We start from the raw sequence: 14,841 nt of genomic DNA, 5'->3' as shown, positions 1-14,841 counted from the left end.
AAGAAAGATAATTTATAATTATGTACCCAAACCAAAGAGCTTTCATTGGATTTCCATCTTCTTATGCCCTTGATAACAGGCCTTTAAGGCTGCTTAAAGTACACCTTTATGGAGTACTGTAAGTCCAATTCTCAGATAGCAATTGCAGCTTAACTGGTGACTGGCAGCCTCTCATGTGAACAGAATGGACACTCAAATTGAAAATGACTAAAAGAACATTAGAAAAGTAATCAATCACTCCTGTGCTGATCTGATAAAAACAGCACACCCAATTTGTGACATGCAGAACAAGCTTCAAAAGATTTTGCTATAGAAACATTTTTTAAAGGTCTAGAAATAAATGTATGAATACCACAGGCAATGAGGTAAGAAGACAAAACTGAATCTAAAAATAATCAACTCATATGATAAATGAAGTCACTGGGGAAAACCCTTAACTTTATTCATTTCGTCTGGCATAAAATTGTCCTGTTGTCCTTTGCAAAGGTTGCTCATCACCTCTCCCCTCCCTCTGGCTCTTTTCCATGGTGATGCATAGTTCAATGCGCCCAGGAAGCTTCATGATGAAGCCGTCACCCAAACTAGCAGCCCTCCTTTCCTTCCTTCTTTGCCAAGTGTCCTGGACATCAGCTCTTCCTCAGTCTTTGACTCTAAATAAACAACTTGAATTTCACCATTCAACTGAAATCCCTCTGACATCACTACTCTCCTCTGACACAAATCCCAAGTTTCTACTTAATTCTCACCTACTTTATACTTTTAACCACCCTTAGTACTGCTGCCCTTGTTTTTACTGCACTATTTGTTTTGCAAAGCAATATGTGCTCATTATCAAAAACTCAGACAACATAAATAGTGACTTACCGTCTTCCAGTCTTGATTACAGGGTGAGTGAAAGACGTTTTTTAACAAGATTGGGATTATACGTATATATACTATTTGTTTCCAACTTTCTTTCACTTCACTTTATTATACTTTTCTAACCTAGGCTTTTGTGCCACTAAGCTCTGGTTCTCTTCATTTGTTCACTATTACCTTCCGAATTATAGGCAAGATATCATTCTGTGTGCTACATAAACACTGCCACATAAATACTTGTGGACGTGATAAAAACCCCGCAAAGTACTGACCATAACTCATGGTGTTTTTCTCTCCACTGAACATATAAAAATACAGATTACTACCATCTTTGAGTCTTCCTGGTCTCTTTAACTGGGCTTCCTCCATTCACCTCCCAAACATGGAACACACATACTTACCTCATCCACCCTTCCTCTCAGCGGAGATAAATTCTTCCTTCAAAGTCTCCTTCAACTCTCACCTAAAGTTGTGTGAATTCTCCAGTGTCTGCATATTTATTTCATTCCCTCAAGCTTATAACTTTAAAGAGCTTTCTCTCTCTCCGTCATCTACCATTTGGGATCCATCATCCACCCTTGCTGGTTGCTTTGTTATTTCTAACATCTCAGCTATGCCCCTTTTATCCTTATCCAAAGTCATTACAAGTGTGTCTTTCCAAAATTATCTGCTTTAGAAAATATATCACAGTTGGGTTTCTTTAATCTAACAAGGACCTCTGGCAGTACACAAAATTTGATTTTTATATAATTTTCAGCTACATGTCTACTAATAGAATGTACAGCTGTAACCACCCTCTGGTTCCCAGGCAATATTTATCCTGACTCTGAAACATTAAGTGCCTCATATTTTGGCTGTAGATGCTACCTGGTATTCCCAGTTATCTTTTCATTCCCAAACAGACAGTAAGCTCTGTAAGGTCAAGGTACCATATTTAGGGCACAGTGATGTGCACCTTCAGTCCCAGCTACTCAGGAGGCTGAGGCAGGAGCCCAGGAGTTTGAGGCCAGTCTGGGCAACACAGTGAGATACCATTTCAAAAAAAGGTATAACATTTAGAGTTTGATTTGTTTTGTTTTTTTTCACACCCTGTCGTTAACTGACTGCTTAGAAGCTCAATACGTAACTTTGCTGTCATTTCTTCCTCCCCTCCCTCACAACCCATTCAGTTTCTATTCTATACCTTCTGACGTACTCTCACTCCACTACGGACTGCTTCACCCTCTCTTTGATCCCACATTCTTCCTTCGATGACAGTAGCTTCCAAACTCTTTTGACCTGAGCCAAAAGAATGTATTTTCCATTACAACCAAGTTACATATTACACACAGAGAGAGAGAGAGAGAGAGAGAGACAGAGACAGAGAGAGAGAGAGAGAGAGAGAAATTGAAGTACTCAAAGCAGTACTTACCCTTATAAAAAACACCCTCTCTTTTTCCACTTCTTCCCTCCTTCTCTCCCTCCTTCCTCCCCTTTTTCCTTCCTCTCTTACTTCTTTCTTTTTTAATGTATATGGAAGCCCGTTAAACAGATTTCATCATCCATAGTTTGAAAAATACTGACCTACAAGTTAAGGTATTAGGAGGCCCAAACTTTTTCTAAAACCTAACCTGTCTCTTAATTTCTCCATCATATTTACAGTACCATGATTATTTAATTTCCTCAAGTTTGTAACTTCAAAGATCTTTCTCCCTCTCAGTCATCTACCATTTGGGATCTATCATGTACCCTTGGTTGCTTTGTTACTTCTAACATCTCAGCTATGCCCCCTTTATCCTTATCCAAAATCATTACAAGTGTATCTTTCCAAAATTTCCTGCTTTAGAAAATATATCATAGTTGGGTTTCTTTAATCAAACAAGCACCTCTGGCAGTACGTAAAATTTGATTTTTATTTTTCAGCAACATGTCTACTAATAAAATGTATAGCTGTGAAATATTTCATTTACAATGCATTTCCCATATATTATCTTATTTTGTCCTTATATTCAATTGCGGAAGTTACAGTTCAAAGAGGTTACATAACTGATATAAATTCACTTGGCTAGTTAGTAGCAGAGCAACTTCTTGAACCCAGATCTTTTGAATCTAAGCCCAATGGTGTCCTTTCCCCGCATACAGGTGTTCCTACTGATTAAGCAAGATACTTTCATTGGACTTCACTAGCCACCCTTCTCCTAGTATCATCTAGTTGATGTTTCATACAGCGATAAAAATCCCTTCGTTAGCCCTTCATTTTGTCCGACAACCACAGTGGATGCTATATAAAACCAGAATTCCCTTTTAGTGCTGCAATGAACTATATGAATTTGTTCCTACTTAACTCTCTGCTAATTCCCAGCTAGTCCCAAACATAGAGCCTGAGGCAGCACACGCTCAGTTGCTATTGTTAACTATCCTCTTAAACATATATATATATTTTTAATTTCTCTATCATCTCCAGCAGGACTCCTCTCCTTTGTCTGACATTTAAGATTTAAATATGGCTTGCTCCAAGTTCCAGCCTTTAACTGCTCTTCAATAGCAATTCTTTGGCCAGATCCACCTCATCCTATAGGAAAACAGGCCCTCTCTCCCTGTTTATCTTCATATCTGTGGAGGTCCAGGTCAAGTTCTAGATTTTCTATACCTTTTTTTTCCCCCAGACATTTAAACTAATAGACATGATTTTTGCCTCTCAGTTTTCCCAGTTATTACCTGCCTGCTTCATTCGGGCACTTACTGATATAATATCTTTCATGATTTCTTCGCAGCTTGAACTAAGCAAAAGTGCTTCCTCTCCAACCACCTGAAAGGGTCAGTATAGTAACCTTAAATTTATTTTGTTTTTCCTCTAAGCCTCTAGCACAGAACTTTGCACATCATATTCAGAGTACTGTACACCTTTTTAAACAAACATTTCGAATAAAATATCTGACCACGGGGAACTTTTTTAAAGCACATAATGAGTACATACTTCATATCTGCTTTACATATGTGGTTTTATTTCAGCTCACCAAGACCCACAAGGGAAGTGTCATTAACCCCATTTTACAGATGGGGAAACAGGCTCAGAACGACAGCAACTTGCAGAATGGCAGGACAGTTCCTTCAGACCACAGCTCTGAATAGTGTCCTTCCTCCCCATCACTCCTCCCACACTTTGGTCAGACTCAGTCCAGAAGCCACAGGAATTCCTGTTTGCTTGGCATGTATTCAGATGCTATATATATTCAAATTATCCTTGCCTTAGAAAAGGATAAAATTCAGACAACGAACGTAAGTTGCAGTCCCAGCTCCACCTGCATAAGTCGCTTAACCTTTCTCAGTCTCAGTTTCCATTTAAAGACTTACAATCTGGACTTGCAGAATTTTTTTTTCCCCTTATCTCTAGCTACTCCTCCCCACTACTCTCACACTGTTCCCCATGTACAACCAGATTCAGATCTCAACCACTGCTCAGGGTGTCTGCTCTGCCCAGATCACCCCTTCTTCCTGCTCCATCTAATAAAAGCAATTCTTCCCCAAGCCCAGCTTGAGGGAGTCCCAGGCAGAATTAATTGCTTCCTTTCTTGTGGCCCAACAGCATTTACTTCATGCCTCTATTTATAAGTATAGTATGTCTCTCTCCCCTCCTTCCAGGTGGTAAGCTCTAAAGGCAGATGTATTATTTTCCTGGACTTCATAACGTGAAACTCCACATGATTCCTGAAGCTATCTGACCTTCTCCAGACTTCACAAAGGTTTGTTGAGTTAAGGAATTCAGGAATGTTTGTTGTAATTCAATGTTTGTTGAATTAAGTAGTCAGTCAATCATGCCCTAAAATGAGAATACCATCTGTTCTTCCTATTTCACAGTTGTTTAAATGTTACATCTTCACCTCCCCAACCACCCAATCCCCCTTGATAATCTCTCATCCTGGGTTTTTCTTAGACTTGAATCTGAATATGTAATTATAAATGTATGTGTTACTTTTTAATGTCTATAATTCTCTGTACTACTAGACTGGAAACTCCATGAAAACAGGGACGATGTACGTTCAGTTCACCGCTGTATTCCCAGCACCCAGCACAGAGCACGTACTCAGTCAATATTTACTAAATAATTAGTGTGAAGATTAAGCACATATCAAAGTGTTTTGTAAACCATAACGTGATGATTAAGATATAATTATTGGTATTATATATCCAGTTTATCTCCTTTTAGATAGCTAAAACAAAATCTTCAGTCTCCTCTCCAATATCATATGCCTTTAGCTGGCAAAACTACTTCTTGCCCTGCCAATCCGGCACTTACATCTCACTCATTTGAATAATAATAGCAATTGCTTTATTTTCTTCTAGTTAGTAATTACAAGAATATCGGCAGTGACAAATATCAAATCAGCTCAGATCTCATTTAAGATCTTCTGTCAAATAAAAGTGAAATATTTCTTTCTAAAAATGGCTTTGACTTCAATATATGATTCTAATCTTCAAAGCACTACACAAACAACCTCTATGAGGTCCACGTTTAATAAACTGGAACGATTAGTTTATATTCCCAAGCAAGTGGGTCCAAGTGGACCAAAGGATAGTTGCTAAAGAAGGGCCAGAAGTTTTCAGGGTTCCTCAATTGCATGGACTCCTTCCAAGGCTCTGGGGGACTGGGACTTGGCAATGTGCTCTCATGGTCATGTATTCAACTAACCTTCGCAAAAGCAAGAAGAGTTTTGTATTTTCCTTAAAGAAGGCCCTCAAAATTATATACCCTTCAGGCCCAACAAAACCTAGATCCACCCTTGTGCTGACAGTTTTCAACCTTATAATCAGGCCATTTTTTTCTCTTAAGTATTCACAACCAACATGGAATTGCAGGCATATTTAGTGACCAATTTTTTAAGCCTAGTTCTAATCTCTGAAGGAGTCATGTGTATCATAATACCTTTTAAAATCCTTCTAAAAAGAGGGCACTATGTCTAAATAATTATTTTTTCCAGATCCATATATATCCTTCTTGCTCACTAATGAACACTGCCTACATGCACTGAAGTCCTAAGATCTCTAAAATATTTATAACTCTAACAAGTAGGCATTACTAATTTTCCGATCTCACGGAAGAGGAAACTGAAACTTGGAGGAGTTAAATCATTTGTCCGAGATCAGACAGCTAGTAAGGGATATGTCTGGGGTTTCAACCCAGGGTTATCTACCTCTCTTAATCTCTAGTCTCTACTACTCCCAAGGTTTCCTGACAGCAGAAATTATGTCATCTCACTCCTTTTAATTCCCCACGGAGCAGATGATAAAAAGCTGGCACTCAATAAACATATTTGATCAACTATTTAAGAGAATACCTAATGTAACACAATCTCAAACAGTGTGACATTACTATGAATATTCTTAAATGATGAGGTAATCAGATACCAAAGGAGGCGATTAATGTACAACAAAAGGCATTTTACACCTTATCTCAGGAATGACGCCAAATAGAAAACGGAAGATCAGCTGTTACCCATGTTTGCAGCTACAAATCAAAAAGTCCTCAGAGTACGAAGTGGAATATAGGTTACATAGGAGCCTTTTAAATCATATCAGCCATGCAATCTTTGAATTCAAGAAAGTGTTACGTATATTTGGAAGAAAATAGAATGCATAATGGGTTTATTACAATCTGTTTTTCAAAAGCACACATACACAAGATACACCAAATGGCTTATCCTTTTAGTGCAGTCCTCTTGGAGTCTCCAATTGCTTACAAGCTAAATTAATACTGCAGGAAAGGAAAAGTGTGTCTACCCAACTGAAAATCCGTTAACTCAGCGGCTGCATGTAGACATGGCCTGAGCACGCTTTAAATGTAATGTATTGAAACTGCCTGAAAGGCCGCCATTTGGCACCCAGGCCAACATCAAAAAGCAATGTCCCTAATGAGCATCTGCAGCTGAGAGACAGTATTTCAACAACATGAAATGAAAGGGCATAATGGCACCACTGCCAACGCCAAATAATTTACATCCCTTTACATCAGCAAATGGTTTTAAGGTTTGGCCCCAAGAGTTAATAACAAAAGAGGCTAGAGGTAACAGGACTATGACCTTCAGATTGACTTCTGTATTCTATTACCCTACAGTAAGTAGTAAGCATATCTACCCGTATTGTTACAAATAGTTTCACTACAATGTTTTCGAATAGTGAAAACTCTGGAGCTCATAGAAACCTAATCATTAGGATTCAGAGGTCCTTGGACATTTCCTCCTTCCTAAAAGATCATCTCTTACAGCATTGCTCAGAGTCACTGAGTATATTATGAAAAGTAAAAAATTTTCTTCTTCGAATTTTACTTAGAATTCTTTCTTTTTAACCAAAGGAATTTTCACCTTAGTGACTTTTATTAAAAGCTCAAATGACCTCATTTTATACAGCCACGTGATTAATGTTTTCAATTTTGTGTAATTTGTAACCCAGTTTTAAGATCAGTAAAATGCTCCCTGTAATGTGCTGCCATTTCTTTTAAAGTTCCAGACATTCCTTAGTCTATATGTTATAACTGCTAAACTGAAAAATGATCAATTATGGAATTTACATTAAAATATTTATCTTGACACCACAAAACATGTGTGTGCTCAAAAAAGCAATGCTGAACTGGTGCAGGAGAGCCTTTATAAGATGTCTTTGTCTCCTCCTAGTCTACGATTCTTCCCGCAGACTGACGGGGGCAGGTGCGATCCCTTCTCTCCCTGGCCTGCCAATTGGTTCTGCTCTCCATCACAAGCTCAAGATCCTAAAAGTGCAACCCGTTCTTTAGCAACAGGTACTCAATCACTTATTTTACACTAAGTCAGAAAGGACTGTCTGTAAAATGTCTTTGGAAGTCTGCCAGTAGTATTGAAGCCACTTTCAGTCTGGAGAGCAGCCACAGTTCTTTAATACTAAAGACAAAATTATGAGAAATTTATCAAACTCATACTTAACAGAGGCTCCATCACCTTGAAAAATTAAGTGGTTGCATCAGAAATTCCAGAGTCCATTATTTAAGCAGTGTAAATTTTACAAAATGCTCTCTGTAATTTGAGAAACTGGGTTCTGTAGTGAACAAAAACATGTCTAAAGATTAGCTTTTGAGTGACAAAATGGTGCTGTTTACTTTGAAAGGCAATTAAGACATTGTTCCTTGTGACAGAAAAATACAGATATATGTTACTTCCATTAAATTACATATTACCTATCTGAGGAACTCAATTAATGATAAATGGATTCCAAACAGAAGCACTGTTCAAAACTTGGAATTTGGGGGTGCTACAGACTAATTTCTCCTCTTATTGCTGCCTTCAGTAAACACCCACATCCCTTACAAATAGCACACCCACACCATTTTTTTTTTCAGTTTTGATGTGGGTTTTTTTTTTCTTTGCAATTACTATCTTAATTTTTGAACTATCAAACTCAAGAAACCAGTCACCAGTTAAATCAACATATTCTTAGTTTAATCAATTATCATTGTAAGACTTAGAGGAACCTCCTTTACTAAACAAGAATATGTCCTGCTATTTTCTGGTATTCCATTTTAAAAAAAAAATCCTAGATAAAGGTATCTGGAAGGAAGTTATCAGGTTCAACAATTTAGGGAAAGAAAGAGGGCGTTCATAAAGCATTAACTTAAGAAAACAATTAAAGACTAATGAAAGCTTAGCTAGGTTAGCAGATCTTTAAGACCTTTATAGAGGGAATAGTAACTCAAAAACTTACATAAATCATAGCCCACACGTCTACAATGTCTGGATTATATTCCCTGTTTTTAATAACTCTGTTGGATTTAAAACAAATTATCAGTTATTAATATTTCTAAATATGCTAGTATTTATTGAAAGAAAATAATCTTTCTAGGGTTTGGTTAGAGTTGTGAAAGGTTTTCCACATTCTTATACAGCCTTTATCACATTCAGTGAAATTCTGTTTAAAAACACACATTCTCAATCTTAAAATGAAAATCAACAAAAATATATGGCTCACTATAACTGTGCTCACAGTAAACTTTGTGGAAGCGCACCTTAATTTGCTTAGTGAGAGATATTATATATACTACTTGATTTCAATGTTAGCTTTTGTAAAGTAGCTCTTTGTTCTTAACCGATGGTATCCTGTTAGAAACCCAGTCCTATCCATTCCTTGACTCTTGCAAGTTTAACTGGCAGAAGACTGCAAAATTATCAAGTAAACATGTGACTTAACCATTCCAGATCGTTCAAGCAAACAATTCTTCAAAACATCCAAAATTTATACTAGAATAAACTCAAATTTACTATGCAATTGCACAACCTTTCATTGTATTTCTAAAGAGCAGAGGACACCGAAAGAGGAGAGGGGTAGCCCATCGGACTCACTTGATATATTAAGGTTAGCTTGCCTTTTATGTAAATTTTCATATGCACCCAGCCGAGCACACAAACTCAGTTACCACTGCCCTGGACATGCTACATTTGAATCCAAAAAAAAAAAAAAAAAAACAACTCAGATATATATACATATGTATATATACTTGTTGTTATGTTTTCATTTTCATTCTGACCCTTTGACTTGAATTCTTTGATTTTTTTTAAAAAAACTATGGTACAAAAGACATTTTAATGGGAAATTATTTCTCTTTGGAAAACCATTCAACTTCTTTCTTTTGTTAAGCAACCTTGTATGTGTTTCACGTTCTGCCTTCTTCCCATCCTCAAGGTACCGGGCCAGGAAAGAGGTCGCTTTCATTCCAGGGAACACTGGTTAGAATGCCTCCCCTGCCTGGGCATCCAGGAACATCTCAGTGGGAATTCCTGGGCCTGCATCTTCCACGGGATCCAAATACTGATGACTGTACCCATCACGATGATGGAAAGGCCCGCCAGGCGATCCCCCAAAAGGCCCACCAAATATCCGGGCTCCATTGTCACGCTCCCACCTGGGGGCGAGGAGGTCTCAAAAACACCCCCCTTCCCCCGCCCCATGTGGACAGGTCGCGTCGCGGCACCCACGGGCACCGCGGAAAGGGGCATAAGCGGGGTGGCCCCCGCCCAGGTGGCAGCGGAGACCCAGCTCCAGGCGGACTAGGCTTGGTCCCCACCCCTCCTCTCCGGGCCCTGCCACGGCCCCGCCCCGCCGCCAGTAGCGCCCCCGGCCCGCGGCCGACCGGTCAGCGCACGCGCGTCGGTGTGCCTGCCAGGGTGCCCTCCCCGGCGACGCGCTCAGGCCCGGATTCCGCGGCGCGAGAGTGAGCGCTGGCGGGGGCGGTGGGATGCTCCAAGTCGGCGTGAAAGAGGCGAGAGTGGGTGAGCACGGGCGGCCGGACCAGGAGCACTCCCGGTGACCACCTAGTCTCCATTTTATTTCCTCGGAAACTGCCGGGCAGGCGGGGGACCGGCCGCAGGGCGGGGTTTCTCTTGGCGGTGAGTGAGCGAGACCGTTAGGCTGGAGCACCGGGAGACTGTCCTGGCAGCTCCTGGCCGCCACCGGCGCCGCAATAAAAGCCTCTCGCGGCTTCCCGCCCAGCCAGCTTCGCGCTGATTGGTCGCCATGGGAGGGACCCGAGTTGGCTGGAGGCGGCGGCCGAGCGCTGCTCTTGTGCCGCCCGCGGAGGGGGCGCACTGGGTGCTCCCTGGCCCGCCCCGTGCGCTCCCCAACCGGGGCTCGGCCGTCCAGGGCAGGTACAACGGCACCTGGCAGCTGCGACTGCGACACACAGCCCCTCCGCCCGGCTTTCCTCGATCGCTTCCCAGCACACGCCCCCCGCCCAGAATGTCCGCCCAACCCACCCAGCTCTCTGCGGCCCCTGCTTTTCTTCCTTCCCTCCCGTCCATCAGAGCCAAAGCGCAAATCCTTGGGTGGAGGTGGGGGGATGACAGCTGGAGGGGAGGGTGGGCACGCACAGAAGAATTTTCCAGGGAGGCCGGAATGGAAATAGCCAAAATGAAATGCACCTCCCTCCCCACTGCCGAGGTTCTCTGGGCGGCGGCGCAACCCCCGCCACCCGCGGCAGCATCACTACTGTCTTCCTCCCAGCTCCCTATTGTTCACACTTTGCCAGGATCGGGAACCTCGCCCAAAGAAAGGAGACAGGGCGAGGTGTTTCGGGCGGCTACCTGCCATTCTTCTCCCGCCCCGTGCAACACTGGGCACGCGGCGCGTGTAAAGACACACGCGCGCACACACGCGCACACACACCAGGCAGCCCCGATCACGCCCTCCTCGCCCTCCGCCCCTCCGCACTTCCTCCTGTCAAAACGCGGCGCTCGACCCTCCCATCCTTCAGTGCTCGCGGCCGAGGGTAGGCTTTGCAACTAACCAGCAATTTGGCAAATGAAAAACTAACGTCATGTCGACTGGGGTGCAACAACGGCCACACAGCCCTGCGATTCTGCCCATTTTGCCCCATTTTGCAAACCGTTATTCCTCTGGGGCGGGGGAGGCAAAGCGGCGATCCTGACTTTATTAGACCCAGGGATATAACGATCTGGGGCGGCTGCCCTAGCCTTATTGTTCACTCTTCCCGGAGCCGGGGCTGACAAGCCACTTCCCCCTCGGAATCCGAGCCCGTGCGGCGGCACCACCCGAGCCGCGACCTCCCCCGCCCCGCCGCCCGCCTTTGGGGAAGGAGCGCTGCCCATCACCAGCGCGGCCGCTGAGTCCACAGGAGCCGGCCGGCTCTGCTCCCACTGCCGCGGGCGCACAAAGTGGGAAGGGCGGACGCGCCGGAGGGGCGCCGGGCGCTGGCGGCGCGGGGAGGCAGCCCCGTGCAGCGCAGCCCAGGAGGGAGCGGGGTTCGGCTGGGCAGCAAGGGCGACGCGCTCCTTTCACAGCTAAACGAAAATGACCAGCCTTAGCAGTCCACGTAAAACCACCCAAAATAATAGCGTTCCTCCTAGGAGTAGGAGGAAGGGGTAATTAGCAAACCAGATTGAGAATTTAAAAAAAAAAATGTACCTGCAGTTCCCAGGAAAAACAAAGTCCAGATGAGATCCTTAGTTTGCAGCATTGTAATCTGCTGGCTGGGAGGGATGTTCTTGCCGCGGTAAATTCTGTGCCCCCCCCTGCAGCGAGTATGGACGGCGGCAGAGCGACAGACCTAGGGGCAGACAATTGCCAGGCTGAGTATGATTATTTTTGCAGAATTGTTTCCTGCCAGCGGCAGCCGAGCTGCGTTCACGCGCTGATCGGAGAATGAGTGACAGTCCCAGCCTCAGCACACTCGCAACTCGGAGATCCTTGCGCTGGCCCGGGTTCGTTTTGATGGAACTGGGATGGGAGCGAGGAGCGGGGGGCGGGGGTGAGAACCTCACTGTGTCCTTCCACCACGCCGGCCACAAATAGTGCCGAACATCAAGGAGGTAAGAGAGACAGGGGAGGCAGATGCGGAAGCCTGCAAAACCCGGCCTGGAGCTTTCGGGGGAGCCGGGCTCTTTCACACGCAGTCTCCCTGGGAGAGCTGGGATTTCTTTTCACACTTCTACCCTACGCCTTCGCAGGCGCTCCTGCTACCCAGCCTTCCTTAATCAGCAGTTTGCATATTTTGATAACTAGTGAATAATAAAAGCAAAATTTTAGATTTGGTTAGGTAAAGTTGTCAAATCCCTCCATTTCGATTCTAAGATCCTTGCAACACAAGGATAGCCCAGGACTTAATTTTAAGTACGGGAAATTAGAACTTTGGAGAGGGATGGGGGTTGCCGTTGCTGGGTGTTGTTTGGATATTGTTTGTTTGTTTGTTTGTTTTATCCTAACTGTGAAGTTTGCTCTCCCACAGAGAGACATACAACACCCTTCAGCAGATCCCCTGGGAAGGAGGTGGAAAGAGACTTAAGTTAGAAGAAAACTCCGATGTTTGGAAGAGATTTCCAGAAATAACCCGAAGAAAATGTTTTCCTGTTTATAAATTCTGAAATCTGTGGTCTCTTTATTAAAATAGCCAAGGCTTTTATATAGGTATAATGATATAGAAGCGTCATTAAATAATATTTTCTTACATGCGGACGTGACCTTAATTCTTAAAGATATTAATGTATAATATTACTGAGGTACCAACACAATAGGCTTTAATTAAAATTCCACCCGTGTTTTCAAAAGTAGGGGGTGGAGAGAGCGGGGTGAAAAGAATCATGTCTCAGCACCTGAAGGCTTGGGTATGTAAGGAACTAATGTGAGGAAGGTGTTCTAGATGTCAGGTTTAACCCATTAGCCTAGAACACTGAAACCCTCTAACAGAGGAAGTCTGCGTAAGTTCAAAGGCATTAAAGCACTAATGTTACCGGGTACTCCCTTTTTCTTCAAAGGTCGGCCTCCCCACTCCTGTAGCAGATTTTTTGTTTTTTGTTTTGTTTTGTTTTGTTTTTGTTTTGTTTTTTTGAGATGGAGCCTCGCTCTGTCGCCCAGGCTGGAGTGCAGTGGCGCCATCTCTGCTCACTGCAACCTCTGCTCCCGGTTCAAGCGATTCTCCTGCCTCAGCCTCCTGAGTAGCTGGGATTACAGGCGCGCGCCACCACGCCCAGCTAATTTTTGTATTTTTAGTAGAGACGGTGTTTCACCATGTTGGTCAGGCCAGTCTCGAACTCCTGACCTCGTGATCTGCCCACCTCAGCCTCCCAAAGTGCTAGGATTACAGGCGTGAGCTACCGCACCCAGCCGCTATAGCAGTTTTTAAAAGTCCATCCTCTACTGGCAGACCATCCACATCCTTCCTTACTGGACAGGCCCCATCTCTTCCCCGCTTTCCTCCTCTATAATAGACCAAGTGGGCCACACCAGTACAGTGTAATTAGCGGGGACCCCTGAAAAGTATTTCTTCCCCCAAGTAAATCTTCCACAACGTTTACTTTGGGCTATTTCTCTCATTCCAAGTATAAACAATTCAAAAATACAGAAAAGTAGAAAGAACTAAAAATAACCCCAAATCCCACAGATTCCAGAGATACTCATAGATTTTGTCTTCTGTATGTGCATATGATTTTTATAATTGACATATTATAGTAGCAATTTGAATCCTGCTGATTTTGCCTAACATCAGTATAAGCATTTATTCCTCTGGATCATTAAAAAGCTTTTCTAGATATTTTTATAGCTATGTAATATTTCTTCATACGGATGATTTTGCAACGGTTTCCCCATTTTTGCATATTTATATTGTTTGTGGAGTTTGATAACATAAATAAGGCTTTTATGAACATCTTTCAACAAATATTTGCGGAGCAACCACTGGGTTTAGCCCTGCGCTGGATGCAGTGAATTATATACATCTTTTTTTAATGGTTGCTGTATTTAAGTGTCTTTGACTTCAGACTTCTGCTTCTAACATCTAAAATCACCACATTAAATATTACAGATTTATGTAAATGAATGTTATCAGACTCTTTCCTTAAAAAAGAGGTTTTGATGGTGAGGAAAGATAGAGAGAACAGGCAGGGGGTAGAGTGGGGAGAGTGAAGATTGGGGCCCCCAAAATAAAAATTTTTCCAATTTTGCCCCTAAGAGTGAGAGACACATTCTTTCCTGCAAACCTCCCTCCTTATAGTCCTGTCAGTAGAATTAAAAGACTCCTCACTATTTTTCTCCCCAAATGTCCCTATTTTTAGCTTTTCAATGTAGACAAGTGTGGAAACCCAATCTCGCTTGAGCATGACTGAATTTCTTTTTTTTCCCTCTCTCTCTCCAGCCCCTCCCTACCCTGTGTGGTTGTTGATCTCTGTTGTAATGATTCATTCTAGAATGCTGCCCCAGTCATTCCAGTCCACACTCCCAGTATCTCTCCCAAATTCTTTTAACAGGATATGTCACTTGTCTCCAATTCTGTATATCTCCGCTAGTCGGTGCCTACATCTGTGAGCTCTGTTGCGTTTCAATCCCTTCCTGATCCTCATTTTAAAATGGGACAAAACTGTGGCCCTCACTGGACCTCTCTCCCCAGAGAAAGGCCCAGGCTGTCAGGCACACATTAATGAGCATCTACAAAGTGAACATCCATGGGATTGAGGCAGAGGAAGGAGACTCCAGACT

The 14,841-nt window shown here is 43.0% G+C and overlaps 1 protein-coding gene and 1 long non-coding RNA gene across 21 annotated transcripts in view; one reads left to right on the top strand and one right to left on the bottom strand.

The window, feature by feature from the left end:
* NCAM1 (neural cell adhesion molecule 1) overlaps positions 1 to 12,163 on the bottom strand; it is a 321,182-nt gene extending 309,019 nt beyond the window's left edge. For 16 of the 20 annotated variants that reach the window (XM_063693523.1, XM_063693524.1, XM_019036784.4 and 13 more), the window contains exon 1: positions 11,779 to 12,021. In XM_063693523.1, the coding sequence (XP_063549593.1) occupies positions 11,779 to 11,830 (52 nt within the window). In that variant the 5' untranslated portion in view covers positions 11,831 to 12,021. Of the gene's footprint in view, positions 1 to 11,778 lie in introns of all 20 variants that reach the window. The other 4 variants (XM_019036797.4, XM_019036795.4, XM_063693527.1 and 1 more) reach the window with 4 other exon arrangements.
* On the top strand, positions 11,984 to 14,181 carry LOC109028872 (uncharacterized). The gene is made up of 2 exons (XR_002007854.4): positions 11,984 to 12,074; positions 12,599 to 14,181. It is a non-coding gene; the product is annotated as an uncharacterized lncRNA (long non-coding RNA).
* Positions 14,182 to 14,841: the final 660 nt, after the last annotated feature.

The sequence above is a fragment of the Gorilla gorilla genome, chromosome 9 (assembly GCF_029281585.2).
Source record: "Gorilla gorilla gorilla isolate KB3781 chromosome 9, NHGRI_mGorGor1-v2.1_pri, whole genome shotgun sequence".
Taxonomy (NCBI): Eukaryota; Metazoa; Chordata; class Mammalia; order Primates; family Hominidae; genus Gorilla; species Gorilla gorilla.
Note: the sequence above shows the minus strand (reverse complement) of the source record. Positions and strands in the feature narration are given on the sequence as shown.